This window comes from Procambarus clarkii, chromosome 19, assembly GCF_040958095.1.
Source record: "Procambarus clarkii isolate CNS0578487 chromosome 19, FALCON_Pclarkii_2.0, whole genome shotgun sequence".
NCBI lineage: Eukaryota > Metazoa > Arthropoda > Malacostraca > Decapoda > Cambaridae > Procambarus > Procambarus clarkii.
Window position 1 is genome coordinate 12,046,502 of NC_091168.1, and position 21,509 is coordinate 12,068,010.

Sequence of the window (21,509 nt, forward strand, 5' to 3'; positions counted from 1 at the left end):
GGTGCTCGTTTCTCATCGTTTGTGTCAGCACTGGTGGGTTCGTTGTTGGTCTCCCATCCGAGTGTTTCATCTCAGGGGTGGTGTGGAGTTTTTCTTGTGGTCCCTCCGGTTTTCCTATCACTGCGAAGGGTCATTCAGTCTCTGATAGGGTTGGCTTGTCTTCCCTTCGGGGTTGTTCTGGGATCGTTGTCTGGGACTGTGTGCTGTCACCTCGTATTGGGTTGTGCTGGCGGAGCCGCTCCAGCTTGCGTTCGGTGTTGCGGTTCCTTTCGCTCTGTTTTGCTTGCTGTCCTGGGCGTTGTTCCCCTCTGGCCTGCTCTTGAGTTCTAGTGCCGTCCTGGTCGTTGGCCTGGGTGGTCTATTTTCTTCTCGTTTTGGTCTTTGGGTTGCTGCTTGGTTGGTGGGGGTGGGGGGTGCTTCCTTTGTTGTTCGATTGCATTTTTTTTCACTGTTCTCTGCGCGTCTTGGCCTCTGGGGTCGTGGATGCATTTTGGTTCCTCACTTTCCCTTCTTCCCTCGTTCCTGTTTGGGGGTTCGGGTCTGCAGTGTCTTTGTTTCGTTTGTGGTCTTGGTTTTTTAGGTTAGGGGGCGTGGCATCTGCCTCCCGGATCCTTCCCTATTTTCCTTATCTGGGTGAGGTGGCTCCGGGGAGCCGACGGGGCTCCCCTCCAGAAAACCAGCATTGAATGTAATGAAACGCCATTTTCTGGGTAAGTCCCGGAGGCCCCTCGGCATCCCTCCCTCCCTCTCGGTCGGCGGCGTTTTTCGCGTATTTTGACATCCAGCCTAAGAACTGCCAGTTGGATCACCGGTGTGGAGGGTCTGGGGCTCCCCCTTCCCCCTCCCAAGGAGTGGGGGGGGGTTGCGCAGACGGTGACGTGGCGACATGACGATGTCATGCTAGTTTGATAATTTTGTTTGGAGTTCTGTCAACTCGTTCGGCTTTCGGTAGCAATATTTTCACCAGAATGGGGGTTTGTTTTGGGGCACCTACCTTTCTGAGTGCCTATCCTGGTCGATGGCAGACATAGAATGCTCCCAACCACAGGGAGGTTTCTATAGGCCATTGCTCCTCGTGCCTCTCTGAGGGGGCCAGGTTCTGGCTCGTGGTCCCGGGTAGGCAAGAACTCCTAGCACTTTGACTGATGCCAGAAAGTTATATATATCCATTCAGCCTGGATAACTCCGGGGAGCCTCCGGGACTCACCCAGAAAATGGCGTTTCATTACATTCAACGCTGGTTTTTTTGTTCTTTTGGTCCTGTGGTCATTTTATTGGTCTCCAGCTCACTCCCTCTTTTCTGGCAAAGAATGAATTTGTTGGATACTGAAGGGGTCCCTTGGTGGCTTGGTTGGTTTGGCTGGGGGTGTATAATGTTTTGTGTCCGAGGGTGGCTCTGCATCGCTACCTTCGCGCCACCTATTCTGTGTCGGTGGATGCCTAGTGGGTGGCTCTTTTCTCCTTGGTTCCATTCCAAGGCTTATATTTCTCACGTTGTCCAATTTCATTAAAGCTAGTCAGCCTGTGGTCTACCCTCGTGCCCATGATGTTTGCAAATATGCCACCCTCTTGTCAGGCTTTGCTAATATGTAGTGGGTTGACATTTGGGCATGGGGGGTTCTGAAGGCTTAATTAATAGGGTTCTGGCAGCCCAGTACTTGTGAATATCTCCCTGGGCCATGACTTCCTTGTGTGGCTTTAGGTAGGCTGTCTGAGCCTGTCGTCTCTTCTTCGTTGAGATTTCGATGATGCTCCCTCCTTTCTGGTAAGTCGCCTTTTTCTTCTTCATGGGTAGATAGCTTCAGGGAGCCACATGGGGCTTCCCCCAGAAAATCAGTGTTGAATGTAATGGAACGCTAATTTTTGGGTGAACCTAGGTGGCTCTGTCACCCTCCCTTCCCCTAGGGAGTCAGGGGCTTCACATCATTCACCGGCTTGCTGCCTGGGAGTAGCGGACTACCCACCTGTCCCCCAAACGAGGGAAAAGTGGGGTAAGTGAGCATGTGCTGAATCAAAACTTTTTTTTGGTTATTTGTTTATCTATTTTGGGGGAGTTCTTTGGTCATTTTTGAGTCTGCAGGTATAGGAAGTAGCCAGCTGTGATTCATTTTGTCTTGCTGACTTTCTGGTTGCTTTCCCTGGTGGTTGCATAAAAAAAAAGATAACTGCCACTGCTCCTTGGTGAGGAGACCAGGTTCTGGCGTGCTCTGGTAGGTCAGAAAACTCGGCTACTGATGACAACTTTTAGACATTACACACACTGAGATGTTAGCTCCAGGGAATCACCGGGGCTTACCCAGAAATTGGTGTTTAATTACATTCAATGCTGATTTTTTGTTTTGCATTTATTGGGTATTTCAATTCTGAATTGTTTAGTTTCTAGTGTCATTTGGATAACATCCTCTTATCAGTATATAATTATGAGAGTTTTTCTATTCAGAACGGAACGTACTGGTTTCGACCAGGGAAGCATTGGCCGAACGAGGAAGTCCTTCCAGATGGTTCAATATTTGTGGCCAATGTTACGAAAAATGCCTATTTTAAGTGTATGCTGTCCGAGACTTCTGAAATCATCAGCTCCATTCGATTGGTAGTGAGAGGTATGTATCTTTTGTTGGAAGGCACCCTTGGTAGCTTCCCAGGGTCTAAGTACTTGTATTGCTGGGCTGGGATCAGAATTTGACTCAAAGAGGTTAGGGAAGTTGAGGATAAGAAAACTGACCAGAAAGTCAAAACAAAACAAATCACTGAGAGGAAGAAATTAAAAAGGGGAAAAATGCTAACAAATATTTACTGTGGGTGAACAACTGTAGCTTGAGTTCGTCCTGGCCCAGCACTGTGTACTCTGGCCTCTCAGGTTTTCTTTACTGTGCTTCTTGGCTGCTTACATTTCTGGCTTTTTTTTCTTATGTTCTCTGGGCTTTGTGCATTGTTATGACCCAAGTATTTACCTGGTTCCTAACTATTCAAATTAAATATTATACTTTTCATCACACCTCAAATTAATTATGTATTACAGTTGCCCATATTTCTGGCTTCATTTCATAATGCTGTGTTATGTTATTTATTTTGTGTGATTGTATTGCAGTTGTGCATTACATTACATTGTGTTGCACTGTTTAAGAGTTTGTTAGTGGACCGGTGTACGAGTATGGTCACTTGTGCTGGATGGGTATTTGACAAGATCAGTTTGTGTGAGCATCAGTGGTACCAGCTGTGCGTGTCACTGAATGGATATTATTTTCGGAGTAGGAAGTATAATTATATGAGTATATTGTTTTAAGTATGTCTAATGTATTTAATACTTAGGTTAATAAGTGTTAATAAGTTAACACTTGTTACTTATGTTAATAAGTTAATAATACAGTACAAGCTCGATTCAACGTTATCTTGAGATGATTTCGGGGCTTTAGTGTCCCCGCGGCCCAGTCCTCGACCAGGCCTCCACCCCCAGGAAGCAGCCCGTGACAGCTGACTAACACCCAGGTACCTATTTTACTGCTAGGTAACAGGGGCATAGGGTGAAAGAAACTCTGCCCATTGTTTCTCGCTGGCACCTGGGATTGAACCCAGGACCACAGGATCACAAGTCCCGCGACCGGTCCACTCTCCCAACCGAACGTACCCCGATTCAACGAATCTCCGGCTAGTTCGCACACTTTTCAGGTCGGATTTACTCACCAGTTTGCCGAACAATGGTTCGCCGAAGCGAGGAATGTTCGGATTTGCTTACAATGTCGAGGCAGAGTTCACAGACTGGTGGAAAACTTTCTCATTCTATCACAGATTACAATTAATAATTTGCAAGTTGGATCACAGAAGTGGGCCAGGTAAGTGGACTGTTACAACCTGGTTCAATTAAGGCTTGAGAAACGTTACTTCCCCAATGAAAAATCCCCCAACTCTATACTGTGGCATGGAACTTGGTTAAAAAAGAACTCGGGGCTAAATTTCTCCAGAAGAATTCTGCCAGGCTACATATCATAAAAAGACAAACTCAAATCACTCATGTACTAACACAACACCACGTGATCTGCTCCAGAAGGGAGACAGACCCGTGCACTAGGCTATATAAGCAAACACAATAAGAATTCCCACTCAATTGGGTAAGGCTAAAATGATTGGCTAACACTCCACTAAATGTTATACTAATGTATAGACTGTAATCCTACTTAACTTAACGGGTCATGCCCTGAGAAATCACCAGTCTACGTCTTTCATCTACAACGCCCGAGTACAAACTGACTCCAGGCACACCCGCACTGCGGCCTGCCTGCAGCCTGCGTTCGGACAAATGTGTTCAAGTGCCCTAGGCCTAAATAATTCCTTGCTAAGCTATCTCTGCAAGGCTAACCTTCATTCACTTAGAAACAGTAAAGCAGAATCAGCTGATTAATACTGGATCAACATCTAAGTGAATGAAACAGCACAAACTAATTACAGAGTATCTAACACTAGGCTTCCAGAGAGGGAGGAGATGGTACTCCTGGCCTAACTCAGACTGCTGCCACATCTACACAAGATAGAATGTAGCATGACTAATACACAAGACTACTAACTTAATTTACCCTCATATTTGAAAGGTAAAGGTAACACAGCTTCCATAAGGTAAGCCTATAACTGAAATACTTACATATACAAAAGTACAGTAAGTAACATACATAAACTTGGCACCATGCCACGTGGACAACATGTGTGGAGAATGACTTCACACTTGTTCCTCTCAGTAACTGATAAATCACTAATACTAATTAATACACAGCAAGCAAACGCCTATTTGGCAAACCGCCAAATCATCCATACACTTACACTGACGACTCAACCTTTCACAAACACAGCGAGGGGGGTCAAGGAACGGCCAAACACATACTCCTCTTCTCTCACTCCACGACAAGGTTGGTGTGGGACATTTGGGGCTTGAATCTAATTATTTAAATATTAATATAGTAAATTAAATTACGAAGGACCACCCGCTTTTTAAGTAAAGAGGGAAACTGTGAAATTATGATCATTAGATAATTCCTAGATGAACCAGTAACTATGGATAAAATACTAGAGAATATGATCATAGAAATAATTAATGGGCTGTATAATTAAATGAATCAAACCTCAAACACCTACATTGGGGGGTTATTACTGGAACTCGGTACGTCCAGGAACTAGTGTGGTTCGTTCACTAATCCAATGTATAATAATCTAATCCTATGAATACTTATGAAATCATTATCGTTATCATTAATGGGAACATAGATTATGAACATAATAATAATAATCAAAATAAACACATGTTAATCCAATAAACAGAGTTCTGCATGTAAAAGAGTACAGATAATAATTTAGAGGAATACAAAGGAATCTTAGCTTAAAGACGATTCCTTAGAAGTTAGTCACGACGCTTCCTCTGATTCTCCTGGACTCGGCATGGAACACTAGGAGTTGATTAACATGGGAAAGGACAGCTCGGAGAATTCTTCTCACACGCTGCAAAATAAATGTTTACAGTAGCAACAAATTAAACTACTGGATTTCTATGCTCAATAAATTAATATTAATGGTAAATGAAGGATAATGACCTGTGATTTATTGTTGGTATACGTCGTCACGACAAGCTACCCAGCTATAAGTCTACACCCTATCAGATGCATCAAATAAGGATAAGATACTTAGCTAATATGGGCACTGTGTAAGTTTAGGCTTGCCGAAATTCGCGTCCCAGGCTCTGGCTTAGCCTATCCTGGATAATGACGCGCTTCACTGGCCGGTCACGTGGAGTCACAAAGAACCAAAATTTAACAGGTTCCGTGAATGACACTGACACCAGGTGAAGGTATTGTCTGCAAGGCTCTTCACGCCTCACAGTGGCGACTTTCTTCTGGAGAATGGATAGCGTTTACCCTGATGACTGGGTAATGGCGTCTCCTCGTGAGCAACACGTGAACAGGTCCGCTCGGGAGCGTTTCAGCACGTGCACTGGCGTCTTCTCCCGCACCGCTCCGCGTCCCGCGTTTATTAACCAAATTATTCTTATGGATATTATCATTTCTCGCGGTTGTGCTTGAAATGCTCGGGTTAGGACGGGTTTATTATTTGGAAGAGTTAAATATTATTATTTGCCAGTGCTATGATAGTAAACGTATAATGGAGAAGAATTAATGTCTCTCAATGGCATTCACGCGTGACGTTAATTTTTATTACTAGATAACTGTTATAACTTTAAACGCTCTATTCGGCTTTAGTTGGAGGTCAGTTTATCTGTAATTAATTATCACACAGAACACCGTTTGTTATAGAGAATCGAATTCAATTCTCAGGCACATTGGATATAAATGTGTTTATTACAATGAAATCTGACGCAATACTGGCGTCGGGTGACGTAAGAATTCTAGCCTATTGTACAGATGTAATTATTAGTACATGTGAACTCTACGTTGTGTTAATTTTATTCACTACAATGATTAGTAGAATTAGTAGTAATTAATGAGAATACAACAGTGTTGTATTTAGTGTTGGAAATTTCCAACATAACTCCGGGGGGAGGATTCTAGGATCGTAGTGTACTGTGGAGTACTGACCTATCCCAAAGTTGGTATTAATATTAGTATGTTAATATGTTAGTATGTTAGTACACACATAACGAATGTCCCGTATTTGTCAAGGACTTACAAGAAACTTAAGTCTTGCTAATTTCATGTCAAATGAAACATGTTATTTATAACCTACACAATAATTAAAGAATTTAAATCACACAATTTAAACAACAGAATCTACTGTGATGTGAATATCCTAGGTCATAGTGACTTGTAATGGTTTGTTACCTGATATCACACCGCAGTATCATCATAGTTATCTAAATTGGGTGTAAAAGGAATTACTCTTGTTCAGAGTTGTAATAGGCTTGCAAATTCCGCCTACATTGTTGAGCAGCAGCTGTAGTGGGGCGGTTGCTCGGAGGATCAGAATTACTGTCCTCGGAAATTACTGGGGAAGCTGGATCTGGCTGATATTCTCGCTCAGCCAATTCAAGAGGAACCAGCTTCTCTAAAGTTTTTAGAGTAGTGTTGCCTCGGCATAAAACTTTAACTACTCTCAGGACACCTTGATGATCTGAATGAATGGCAACAATTTTGCCTATAGGCCACTCTGACCTTGGTCCATCACTGTCAACTAGTACTAGGTCCCCTGGTTTTAATTGCACTTTATTGTAAGGACTCGAAGCTCCGTAGTGGTACTCTCGTAGAGCTGTGAGGTACTCTCGAGTCCACACCTCATTCCACCTGTTAATAACTCTGGAGAGATGCTGGTAGCTTTCCACCAAGTCTCCTCTGGTCACATGTGACGGGTCTACAGGGTCCTCTTCGGCTAAAGGGATGAGAGGGCTCAGTAGACCTCCATGGATCAAGTGTGAGGGACTCAGAGGTTTTCTCTGGGTGAAATCATCAGACAGGTAGGTTATTGGGTGGTTATTGACTCGCGCCTCGATTTCCACAACAATAGTTTGGAGTTCGGAGTAACTGACCTTTTGTCTGTGTAGAGTTTTCCTTAGACACTTCTTGACTGTGCCTACCATTCGCTCATAGAACCCACCTTGCCAAGGGGCTCTCGGTGCTATGAATTTCCAGTGACATTGTCGTCTCTGTAGGACTGACTGTACTTCTGGGTGGTTCCAGACTTCTCGCAAACAAGCTTCTCCTGCCACAAAATTGGAACCATTGTCCGATATCATTAATTTGGGACAAGATCTGCGAGCAGCAAATCTGCAGAAGGCCTGGATGAAGGCTTCAGCACTCATATCTGAAGTGACTTCTAAATGTACGCCTCTGGTTGTAGCACACGTAAAGAGACAAATGTATGCCTTCACTGGTATATTATCTGGGTTACCAGTGAGAAGTAAGGCTCCTGTGTAATCAACACCAGTGGTTTCGAAAGGACGAAGATGAACCACTCTCTCTCCTGGGAGTGGTGGAGGTCCTGGGTAAGGACATACTCTAGCGTCGTATCTCTTACAGATTACACAAGATTTAATAATTGATTTAACTGTCTGACGACCTTGAGGAAGCCAGTACTTTTGTCTAAGGTCGGTGAGAGTATCTAACACTCCACCATGTAAGGTACCATATTGATGGTGATGTAAAACAAGAAGTTTAGTGATGATGTGGTGACGAGGTAGAAGAATTGGATTCTTTGTGTCCCAGTCAATTTTTGCATGAAGTATCATTCCAGATACCTAGAGACTTAGTTAATTTATCTGGAAGATTTTCATATTCGCTTCCATATGTCTCTTGCTGTGCACGCTTGATCCAGTAGAGGATAGGATTGGGAAACTTATGTCGAATTCCTATCTTAGCAAGAAAATCAAACACATGTGCAGTCACTCTTAATAATTTGCTCAAGTTACAATAATGGTGAGGATCAATGGCTAATGTTCGTTGAGGTTCTGGTTCTTTCATGGGAGTGGTGATATTGGTCACTATGACTTGTGGCTTTTGTTTGGGCCACTGACCACCACCAAGCCATGAAGGTCCATTGAACCACAGCGAAGACTTGATAAGTTGTTTTAATGTTAACCCTCGAGATAAATAATCTGCAGGATTGTCCTTAGTAGGAACATGTCTGAATTTATATCCAGCAGATAACTCATGAATCTCCCTGACACGATTACTGACGTAGGGAGTTTTGTTGTTGTTGTTTCTTACCCATTGTAAGACTGCCTCGTTGTCTGACCACACTACAATCTCACCAAAGTGGATATTATTGAGTGTCTTTGCCAGGCAATGAGCCAATCTTACTCCCACCAGCAATGCAGTCAACTCCATTTGAGGCAAAGATCTCTTCTTAATGGGAGCAACTCTTGCTTTAGATGTGAGCAAAATTGATTGTGCACTATTAACTAAACAGGCTACTGCGCCATATGCTTTGCCAGAGGCATCGCAGAAAATGTGTAAATTGGTGGGTAAGTTTGGTCCTGAAGCATTACGAGGAAATTTCAAAACGCCTAACTGATTAAAATCCGTTGAGAGTATTTGCCATTTAGCTTGTAACTCACTTGGTAACGGATCATCCCATCCCATATGTTTCTGCCAGCACTCCTGCATTAGGAGTTTGCCCCTTATTGATATAGGACTAAGTAGGCCTAAAGGGTCAAATGGTTGACTGACAAACGAGAGCAGTGTTCTCATGGTAAGAGTTGAGTTATCAGTTTGTACTGACTTGACATTCATCTCGTCAGTATTGGTGTTCCATTCCACGCCTAGAACCTTTAATTGACTGGGTACCTGATAATCTGGAAATTCTTTCTCGATTACCTGGTTGAGCAGTTCATTATTTGAGGCCCATGACTGTAGTGGCATATTGGCTCCTAATAGTTCACGGTTAGCCTCATGGTAGATTTCTACCAGATCAGCTTGATCATTAGTTGTCCCCTGGAAATTGTCGACATATAAGTTGTCGCTAATGTCTGCCTTATAGGGGCTGTTTGATTTCCTCAAATGTGTGTCTAATGTTGCTTGCAAAAGAAACGGTGAGGACGTAGCTCCAAATAATACTGAGGCAAAACGATAGGTGATTACTTCACTGTTAGGATCCAGTGGATCCTTAATCCAGAGGAATTTTGTGTAGTTACAATCTTCCTCCTGCAAACCTACTCGGAGAAAGGCTTTGCTGATATCAGCTGTATAGGCGAACATACCTGTGCGAAATCGTAACAGCACATTATGTAGCCTTTGTGTTAGGCTAGGTCCCGTTTGGAGACATTCATTTAAAGACACACTGTTTGGTTTTACTTTAGCACTACAGTTAAAGACAATATGAATAGGTGTTGTCAATGAGTCTTTCACCACAGCGTGATGAGGTAACTAATGACCTATCTTTCGGTCATCGTGTTCAACAACTTCAATAAATTTACTGTTAAGTTGTTGTTGGATGAGTTGATGATACATGTTCAGTTTGTCTGGCTGCTTCTGTAGACGTGTTAATTGAGACTGCAATTGTGAGGCTGCCATAAAATAATTTACTGGAAGTTGTGGATGATCCAACTTCCATGGGAGTCTTACCCAGTATTGTTTATTTTCATAGACAACTGTATCCAGGTATTGCTGGCAAGTCCACGCATCATCAGGACTTGGTTGTTCAGGGATAATGCCTAAAGTGTCTAAATCCCACAGACGATGTATTGTTGGGTCAGACTCAATATCCTCAGATATTTCCCTGAAACGTAGGGGTGACTGTTCCAAGCCTAGTCACGCCACTATTATGTTATTAGATTGTTGGTTTGTGGATGCTGGACCTTGTCTGAAAAGCACCGGTCCCGTAAGCAATTTGCCTCCTGCAGACGACAACAAATTCATTCCGTGTTGTCTAGTGCATCCAGTTATAAACTTGTAATAATGATCCGCGCCTATAAGTATTCCAACATCTGTGAGGCAGTCAGAATTTATTTTATAATCTGCTAGCCTCACGCGGTTTCGTCTAAGATGTTTAGCAGTGCGAGCTAACCCTGTGACCTGCAGGTCTGTAGGAAGTTTATCTACTACTACCGCTTGTATTGGACTAGTAGAAGATCCGAGTCTCACTAATACCTTAACTACTTTGTAGTCACGAGGTCCACTATTTGACAAGAAACCAGAAATATTTAACTTCACACTTTTGGCAGGTTTTAAATTTAACTCATCTACCAACTGTTGTGTAATGAAGGTTTTCTGTGAACCCTGGTCAAAAAGACCTCTAGTGTTAATTCTAGATCTTCGGTTTATTAGTCTAAGTTGAGCTGTAGGCAGAGTAGTATTATTGCCTGACTCAGTAGCAAGTACATTTACTTCTTGATGCACTTTGCAATATTGCACTGCGGTAGAATTCGTGGAATTCTCCCCAGTGGTCATGGTTGGTGTAGAAGATTTTCTACATAAGGCGTAGTGGTGTACACCTTGGTTGCATCTGTTGCAGGAACGTAGCTGCACTACACATTTTTTGGGATCATGAGAGCCCATGCACCTGGTGCACTTGCGTATTTCTTGCAACCTTTTAATCCTAGCATTATAAGTGGGATAAACAGAGCATTGGTAGGCGGTATGCCCTTGACTGCAGAGCAGACACCTTCTCTCTTTGTTTGACTTGTTCTCTTTAGTAGGCAAGTCATTGGTTATCTCAGAAGGAGACACCGAATATGTACCTACATTTCCACTTCTTTTCCCAGTGGATGGAGTAGTTCTAGATGTAAATTTATTAGACTTATTTAAAGTCATTTTTGGTTTGACTGAAGTGTCAACTTGAGCTGAGTTACGATGGGAGTTAGTAGAGGAGTTTGAAACTTTCTCCCCGTCTTGGTTGGCTCTTTGTCTCTCGACTAAGGTATGTAGACCTTCTGTGATCTCTTTCAAAGTTAAAAAGGTCTTATTGTACATAGCACACAACTTATCTAAAGTTTCTCCTGGCAACTTTCGCCTAACAACTACTTTAGTCATCCATTCGGCTGACTGAACTTGGACTTTAAGGCTTAAGGCCTTGAGTAAAGACTCTAACTCTAGTCTGAAGGTTTGGAGAGAATCTGTGGAATTATTGGCAGAAGGTAAATCTAGCAATTTTTGAACTAAGACAGTAATAGTTCTCTCCTTGTTATCGTAGTTAGTTTTGAGCAATTGAACAGCTGATGTGTACCCATCACTGGTCAGTGTTATATTAGAGATCACTTTCAAGGCTTCATTTCGTAACAGGCCTTGTAAATAAGTGAATTTGGTGGTTTGAGGAACGTTAGCTTTAGAGTCTACCGCATCTACGAATTTACTCCAGAAATCGTCCCAATTTTCTGTATCTAATCCTGAAAATGTAGGTAAGTCTAAAGTAGGTAGACGAACCTCTGGTAGTTGATTATTGAAGTGAGACTCCGTGTTACTGGCATTGGATCCAGATTGTTTTGCTAATTTAGATAGCCTGATAATTATATATTGAGTCTCCTCTTCATACTGGGAGATACCGTCTACAATTTGACTTACTTCATCAGGATCGGTTTCTACAGTATTTAGTAGAGCAATATAAGACTGACTTGTAGACTTGACTTGATCAAATTTCAGATCAGCTACTTTAACTGATGTCTCCAAGTGATAAGAGTCAATGGGAATATCTTTAGATAAGTTCTCAGCCTTGTTAATTAATCTGGTCAAATGACCTTTAAGGCCAATGTAGGTTCTCCTTAATTGCTCAGGAGTAGCCATGTTGGGCTTGGGTCCAAACTTCATGGGATTAGTATATGTATCACTAATGAAGCTTGGGTACTTGTTCATTAGTAGACAAGTAACATTAAATGTAGCCTAATTTAAAGTGGCTAATTTATACTTTACCTCACTTGAGGTTAAATGTACCTACCTACCTAACAACAATTAGCTAGATATTTTGTGCACTGTCTGAACTTCACCATTAGTTCTCGTCCGGTTAGCTCTTCTATATCACCATCAGAGTTAATGGAGATTATCCAGCAATACACAAAATAGATACACAAAATAATGCATACAAGAGAAATATTATGGAGACACTCCAATCAGAGTTATCTCAAAAATTAATCCCACCCTGTTTAGGGTCAGCACAAATAGTATAATACATACACTACTGACTAGCTTAGGTCTAGTCGTGATAATTCCTAACTAAGAACTATAAAGTTATTTAGTCTGGGCTTGTACCAAATTCAGCACAATCTCAGCTTAAATTCTACCTAATAAGATTGGTAAAGATTATTGTGGTGCAGTAAGGTGAATATAATTGTGCTGTATTTTTGGGTTTTTTGTTTTATAAGAGTGCACTTACACACACAAGTGAAAACATATAAAGGTTATGAGCTGATGCTCCTGGTGACCTAAAGATTCATACTTCTGTATGAGGTATAGGTCTAAGTGTTGTGGGTAATTAACTGTGTCCCACTAAAGCTGCCTTATACATGAGGTGAAAGTAGCAATATGTTGGTGTGACTTAGACTAACTGATGTGTTACACTGTTGGTTGACACAATTAATTAAATAGTTAGTCTAGCTTATATCACACAAGGATTAGTTATTAATGATTAATATTTGTAATTATAAATTTAATGCCTATCCGGTTCGATAAGGACCATAATGTGGGACATTTGGGGCTTGAATCTAATTATTTAAATATTAATATAGTAAATTAAATTACGAAGGACCACCCGCTTTTTAAGTAAAGAGGGAAACTGTGAAATTATGATCATTAGATAATTTCTAGATGAACCAGTAACTATGGATAAAATACTAGAGAATATGATCATAGAAATAATTAATGGGCTGTATAATTAAATGAATCAAACCTCAAACACCTACATTGGGGGGTTATTACTGGAACTCAGTACGTCCAGGAACTAGTGTGGTTCGTTCACTAATCCAATGTATAATAATCTAATCCTATGAATACTTATGAAATCATTATCGTTATCATTAATGGGAACATAGATTATGAACATAATAATAATAATCATAATAAACACATGTTAATCCAATAAACAGAGTTCTGCATGTAAAAGAGTACAGATAATAATTTAGAGGAATACAAAGGAATCTTAGCTTAAAGACGATTCCTTAGAAGTTAGTCACGACGCTTCCTCTGATTCTCCTGGACTCGGCATGGAACACTAGGAGTTGATTAACATGGGAAAGGACAGCTCGGAGAATTCTTCTCACACGCTGCAAAATAAATGTTTACAGTAGCAACAAATTAAACTACTGAATTTCTATGCTCAATAAATTAATATTAATGGTAAATGAAGGATAATGACCTGTGATTTATTGTTGGTATACGTCGTCACGACAAGCTACCCAGCTATAAGTCTACACCCTATCAGATGCATCAAATAAGGATAAGATACTTAGCTAATATGCGCACTGTGTAAGTTTAGGCTTGCCGAAATTCGCGTCCCAGGCTCTGGCTTAGCCTATCCTGGATAATGACGCTCTTCACTGGCCGGTCACGTGGAGTCACAAAGAACCAAAATTTAACAGGTTCCGTGAATGACACTGACACCAGGTGAAGGTATTGTCTGCAAGGCTCTTCACGCCTCACAGTGGCGACTTTCTTCTGGAGAATGGATAGCGTTTACCCTGATGACTGGGTAATGGCGTCTCCTCGTGAGCAACACGTGAACAGGTCCGCTCGGGAGCGTTTCAGCACGTGCACTGGCGTCTTCTCCCGCACCGCTCTGCGTCCCGCGTTTATTAACTAAATTATTATTATGGATATTATCATTTCTCGCGGTTGTGCTTGAAATGCTCGGGTTAGGACGGGTTTATTATTTGGAAGAGTTAAATATTATTATTTGCCAGTGCTATGATAGTAAACGTATAATGGAGAAGAATTAATGTCTCTCAATGGCATTCACGCGTGACGTTAATTTTTATTACTAGATAACTGCTATGACTTTAAACGCTCTATTCGGCTTTAGTTGGAGGTCAGTTTATCTGTAATTAATTATCACACAGAACACCGTTTGTTATAGCGAATCGAATTCAATTCTCAGGCACATTGGATATAAATGTGTTTATTACAATGAAATCTGACGCAATACTGGCGTCGGGTGACGTAAGAATTCTAGCCTATTGTACAGATGTAATTATTAGTACATGTGAACTCTACGTTGTGTTAATTTTATTCACTATAATGATTAGTAGAATTAGTAGTAATTAATGAGAATACAACAGTGTTGTATTTAGTGTTGGAAATTTCCAACAGTTGGTACTTTAATCCCACACCATCCTGTCAAGCCAGGCTGGACCTTCTACAATACCACCTGACTCCTTGTTCGCGCTCTATGCTCCCTCACGCAACCAACATGAATAAAATGCTACCAGCAAGACATGTAAATATACTCTCACAAAACAACAATAATAGGTAAATAAACACATTACTATCTTTATTACATCTAAATAGAAATAATATACTAATTACTACTATAATAAATGTTACGAATCAGTTATTCATATAAATGAGATTAACAGGTTCGTAACATCCCTCTACCGCCGAAAGACTAAATGGGATACCTCAAGTAATCACATTTAGTAATTCAGGAATGATTTCCACTAACATGAAAGCAACACAGTGCCAAATGCACCACTTGAATTTTAGCAAAGTCTAACACAAAATAATTACTAAGCACTTAGTTGACTTGGTAACCAGCAATGATACTACACTCCAGCGCACAAATCTTTGGAGAAAAACTGACCAGGCTCTATATGGGTTACCCGATTTCCATGTTATATTTCCCATGACAGTTACTTTAAAAGTTCTGTGAATCAACTGAGGGTGGAATTTGGTCATAAAATTCAAAGACATTTTGACTACATTTGACTTTTATCCTCACTGGGCTCTGTTTCCTGAACCACACAAACATTGAAAAAATATGTAAAACAGTTCAACTGGTTAAGGGACCACTTCAGTAACTCACAAAATTCTAAACCGGGGTCCCATGACCCATTACTTTTAACTATACAGTTCAGCACGTCTAATTTTCCATTGTCTTTAAAACCAAGCTCTACATTTTTCTGCCGAGGCCCAGCACTCAAATTAACACTCAGAGCTGGTTTCCATAGGGCTCGAATTCCAGCACCTGGAGTACTGCTGGTCGATACTAAGACCAAGGTGGAGTGGTAACCACATTTTGTTCAGCCTGGACTCCCAGACCAAACGCCAACCGAGAGGGTTAGCATCCAGGTGGGGGACCTCAGTACTGTGGGGAAGGGACTGGAAACACTGGCTTCAAATCTGGCTTTCACCCACATCACACATCATGGAACGGCGGTTCGCACACACAGACTTCCTGGAATGGCAGTTGCAACGTTCCCAAGGTACTAAAAATAGAAGTGTGCGTATTAGTTACATTCTCACCACCACCTGAATCCTCAACAACTCCTGGAGTACCATCCACAGGGGCAACTCCAATTTGACACCAACGAGCACGCCTGACTCACTCTGGGAGTCAGCCGAGAATCCTCCCAACCACCTGTCTCAAGTGATACAGGTGACAAACCTTAGGCCACCAAATGGGCAGCCATTCTTCAACTCGGCGAGCACAGGCAGAGAGAGACAACTACTTCGCTCTCCCAACTCGACCAGCCATCTCGCTAGCAAACCACATTGCTAGACTAATCTAATCACCCAACATCCGGGAACAATTTTGATCTCTCTGCAGCCCAGGGTTCAACAATTGGCCAAACCCTACACTCTCTGGACTTTTGAACACAATCAGCCAACAATACTTTAAAAGCACTGGCCCACCAACTTTCTCTCAAGAGGTGGGACTAATCCCAAGTCAGAATTCTCTTCCCAGGAACCTGAACATCAGTCACAGTACCACTAGTAGTCAAATTCATTTGGGACTCAAAATTTAACACAGGCTTCGTCCTATGCCAAAAAATCGCAGAATTCTCTGAAATCAAAGGGTCACACTGGTCAACATCTCCAAATGTGACACTTGCCATACACTTAGGTAAACAATAGGGAGTGCCAGCTAACTGCTTGGCAAGCCCACCAATGAATAAAGTTGTACAAGTCCCTTTGGAGTCCAGTTGATGTCTTCCTTGACAAACAGAAGTAGTGAATTGGAGTTTGGACACCATATAAGAACTGGGGACTACCGGCTGGTTATTTCTCTCTCAGACATCTGATAGGATAGGCTCTTTGGGTCTCCGTTTTCCCACCAGACACTGTTCATCGAGGAAGATTCCCAAACCTCCCTCTAATACACCTGCTAGAGGGACATCCTCACACTCATTAGACACTGTCGGAATCTCAATTAACCCAACCAAGTTATTTAACACCGGCTCTGGTGTGAGCAGGGGAGTAACTGCAACCGGGGCGTCCTCAACACTACCATTCACTAGGCTAAGCTGCGGTGGGGCCACTACGGCACACTCCTTCTCATCACCCAGGTTAACACAAAAGGAATCTGAGAGATCCTCCACCACCTCCACAATGGAATGGGGTCCTGGTCTCTTCAACAACATTAATCTTGGCACTAACAGGACATACGTGAACAGTGGATTAACAATAGGTACATCACAACCAGGGGAATTAACATCAACTCCCTCCTCGGGTGACTTGGCACACACAGGTACTGCCCTAACACTGGGACTAATTTTCCCAACAACATGTGGAAGTGCCACATCATTTCCAAGAATCACGTCAACACCTGAAAGTGGTAAGTTATTACATATAGCCAGGGAACATATACCTGAGGTTAAATCAGAGTAAAGATTAGTTTTGATAAGTGGGGTCTTCTGCACTCCACCTGCAATATCTTGCAACAGGACACATTTACCAGTGTCTATCTTTTCTACATCAGCCAGAATATGGTGAACAATCAGACTCCGAGATGCTCCAGTGTCTCGGAGCATGGTGACTGGCTTCAAATGGCCATCACCATATCATAGGTATGTCCCATATACATGTAGGGGGCGTAACCAGTTCTCCAATTGGGCCGAACGGTTACTGAATCAAATTGAATGGGTTGACACCGTGAACTCAACACAAAACCAACAGTTTTGAGTTCAGGGTGCAACTGGAAACAGGATTGAACGAGACGAGCTCTCCTATTACAATGAGTGCACGACCGGTCAGACTGGGGTCTAGCGGGGCCCATGAAATTTAAACTTCTAACATTAGTGTTAGGTCTGGAACTAGACTGAGAATTCTGAACCGGGGGCTTAGGGTTAGGAGAAGTCATCTGAGTTGCACTGGGCACGGTGGAAGACGTGGAAGTGGTCTGGGATCTCATATTGGGTCTGGTAACATTAATAGTAACAGGGGAAGTAGTATATTGAGCTCGGTAAGGCATTTAATTTAAAAGTTCATGTTCATCGGCCAGCAATGCCATTTGTCGAACAGTCTTAGTTTTACATTTCTCAGCCAATTGGGCTGAAGTTTTATCAGGTACGCAGGATAGGAATTCCTTGTTGAGGAGGAGATCCTTTAGGCCATCAAAACTATTAACACTAGTGGAGTGAAGCCATCTCTCAAAATTAACTATCTTTTTTCCTAAGGAAATCAACATATGACTGAGTGGATGAGCTCCTGAGCTGTCTAAATGTTTGCCTATGTGCCTTGGGATTTGATTCATAACCATTTAAAATACTTTCTTTTCTGTTGGGAGCCCCTACGGCTCCCTGCAGCTTATTGGGCTAATGTATGTTATATTAGATCGGGACATTAGCTAAGGAGTTCAGACCTACCAGGGACCAGCGCCAGAACCTGGCCCCTTCAGAGAGGTTTCAGGGAGCAATGGCCCTGGAAAACCCCTTTGTGGTTGGGGTTTTCCTTATCTGCCATCGACCGGGGTTAGGCACCCAGAAAGGTAGGCATAACAAAACAAACCCCACATGGTAAAAAACTAAAACAAAAAACTGAACAGAGAGGTAGAAATCCCTACAATCACAAGGAAACAAGCAAACCTCACACTTTACTGTCGCGTCGATCGTCCGCGCAGCCCTTCCCACCCCGAGAGGGGGAGGGGAAGCCCCGGACCTACCGCGCCGGCTGCCAAGCTTCAATTCGTAAGCTAATGTCAACCGGGATAGACGCTCTGGCCTCAGTTTCTTAGGCGGTGTTTGCCTTGTGTGGCGTTCACTGCCGTGTGTTGTGTTGTGTGGTGGCCAGGAGTACCTCATCAGTGCCGGGGCTGCATGCGCTTAGTGGCTGACTTCCCTAAGCGCCCTGTGAGTACTGCCCTTGCGTAACAGGGTTATCTTCCCTGGGGCGTTCGGGAACCATTCCCGTAGAGGTTCTTGCTGCTCTGCATTTGCCTCGCCCTTGGGGCCAAATGCACGCCGCTTAGGTGGCAGGCTGTTGCACAGCCTGCCACCTAAGCGGCGGCCGGTTCCTGTTGCCTCTGGAGATGGTGTACTTTTGCGGGGTTTTTCTTTTGTTTTTATTTTCATGCCTGGTGGGGGTCTGCCCAGTGTGGCTATAGTTCCACTGGTAGTGTTTGGTGGCCCTCTGCTAGGCCCCCGTGATTGTACACGTTGCAGGGGTTTTCAGTGCTATCTTCTACCCTCTTGTTATGTTTGGGTTTCTTAACTGGTTAGCAACACCTTGCCCGGTCTTCCCGTAGCAGTCAGCCTACGGGCCCTGGAACCCCTGTCTGGGCTCGGAGGACCATTGAATGTGTCTTCCGGGTTCCAACCCGTCTTGTACGGGATTGTTGATTGCCATGCCCTTGTCTCCGGGTGACAGTCGCCACTTTTACCTCCGTCATGCTGCCTGTTGGGTCACTGACACCTTGACCCGGAGTCTTGCGAGAGATTCTCTGCTTGTTCTCCAGTACTCTCCTGATGTTATTACTGTTTTGAGTACAGGCAGCAGCCATGTTGCAAGCTAGGTTAGGTTGCTGCAACATGCTAGGTTGGTATTCCACTCGGATGCCCCGAGGCTGCCCCGTTTTGGTTAGGTGCTGTTCGCCCCTTTCCCTCCCTGTTCCCAGCTCCGGACTGTCTGTGGGTTTCGGGGTTGGGTAGGGGTTTAGTTGGGGCCAAGACTCGGGCGGTTTTCGGGGGCTGCCCTGTTCAGGTTGGGGGACGGAGGTTTTTCAAGCCGGTTCCTCCTGCCAAGGCTTCTGGGTCTTACCAGCTGCCCTTTCTTGCTGCGTTTCCCATGGACTCTTGCTTTTCTTTAAGGGCGGAGGGCTTGGAGGATGGCTCTGCCCCGGGGCCTCTGTTATTGGTTCCCGGGGCTGTGGGGGATGCCTGCTTGCAGTTCTGGGGCAGTTTGCCCCTGCCTGGGTTTTTCTGCTTTTGGGCGGCATTTTTTGCCCATCCAGTCTGCTTGCTTCCCACTTTTGCTGGCGTGTTTTTGTATCTTTAGCATCAGTCACAGCCCCTGCTGGCGGCCATTTTCGTCTGCCGGTTTCCCGGCGTGGCCACCAGGGCGGCGTTGCGGTTTGTTTACATGCGACTGGGTGTGCGAGCGAGCTTCTTGGGTGAGTTTTCACCTTTTTTCAGGGGTTTTTACTGTATTCTCCTGTTGTCGTTTCTTTGCTTTTCTGGTGGTTTTTGCCTGTTCCTCTGGGAACATTTGGGTGTTGCTTTTACACCGGGTTTTCCTTTTGTCTCTTATGGGCTCGGTGTTCCCTGGCTGGTATGCTTGCTCCCACACCTTGTCTCTCGGTTTTCGGTCTGTTATGACCATTTTCAAAGGGGGTTCTGTCTGGGGGCTGTGTTTTGCCTTTCTGTGGTGTTCTCCGCCAGCAATTGTGGTGGTTTGGGCTCCCCCTGGTTCGATTCTGGGTTCCTTTGGGTTCTTTGGTTTCGTTCTGGAGGTTTCTTCCTCTTGGGCCCCCTTTGTGGGTTCAGGGGACTTTGTTTCCTCGTGTGACCCGGTTCTGCCTTCTGGGGTTCCGGGGTCTTCCTGGCTTGCAGACTGATCTTTTTGGGTCTTGGCACATGTTGTGGTCGTGCTGGGACTTTGAGGTTTTGCTGTCGAGGTGGGCCTTTTGATACAGTTTTGTGCCGCCTTTGCCTGGCTGGCGTGGTGCTCTCTGCCCACTGGTCGGCGACTTGTACTTTTCTTTTAAAATGTATGTGTGTGTGTATGCATGTACATGTGTACCCTGTGTGTGTTTGTGCACATGTGTATACACACGTGTGTAACATACCTTGTGTGTATGTGTATATGTATAGGTATAGGTATATACATAATGTGTATGTTTGTGTACTTTTTCTTTCGGAAGGCGTTCTGTTCCCTTCTCTGTTGATGGGGCGCTGGGGGAGCAGCTTACTCTGTTGACTCTCGCATGGTCCCGCTGTTGGTGGGCGCGTTTGGTTGTCTTCCGGCCTCTGGTGGCGTCGGTGGACAGCTTCTCCCCCTTTGGGGGGGTTCTGAGCTGGCAGGGTGGGCTTCTTTCCCTGCGCTTCGTCATGTCATCTTAGTGGGTGCATTGGATGTATTCGATCCGCCCCATCCTTCTGGAGTTTCCGTCTGCTCTTTGCAGTCATGGGCCTTTCACATCTGCAGTTCTTCCGGACTCCTTCAGTCTGCGCCATGGATTCTATGCCCTCCTCAAAGGACTGTTGTCTTCTGTCCGGCTTCTGTTGGGGCCGGGTGCCTGGATGGTGGCCCTGGACCTCCAGGTCACTTCTTGGCACATTCCTCTCCAGTTTTCTGGGACTGGCACAGTTGGTGGTGGGCCTTCAGGCTTGCTGCCTTTGTTGCCTTCCCTATTTTGTAATTGGCACTTGGTATTTTTTTTTTTTTTTTCTCTCTCTCATCTTTACCGGATCTTAGTGCCTTGTCTGAGTCTGTTTGAGATTCGGTGTCTGGCCTACCTCGACGACTGGCTGGTGTGGGCTCCCAGTCAGTCCGCTGGTCTGCTCGCCAGGGGTGTGGTTCTTTCCAGATCGCCGGGTTTGATATCCTGGTGATCTGGAGGCCATTCCATCTGTTTCCATCCCGGGTTCGGACCTGGGCCTTGTTTAGGGCTATTGGGCCACTCATTGTCTTTCCCTCCAGAAGTGTTACTGCGGCTGTGGTCCCGCC

The 21,509-nt window shown here is 43.9% G+C and overlaps 1 protein-coding gene across 3 annotated transcripts in view; it reads left to right on the top strand.

Annotated features, from left to right (window-relative positions):
* The window catches only part of LOC123757634 (contactin-2), a 184,295-nt gene that overhangs the window by 70,113 nt on the left and 92,673 nt on the right, over positions 1 to 21,509 (top strand). For all 3 annotated transcript variants that reach the window (XM_045741476.2, XM_069326939.1, XM_045741475.2), the window contains exon 3: positions 2,441 to 2,600. In XM_045741476.2, the coding sequence (XP_045597432.1) occupies positions 2,441 to 2,600 (160 nt within the window). The remainder of the gene's footprint in view (positions 1 to 2,440; positions 2,601 to 21,509) is intronic.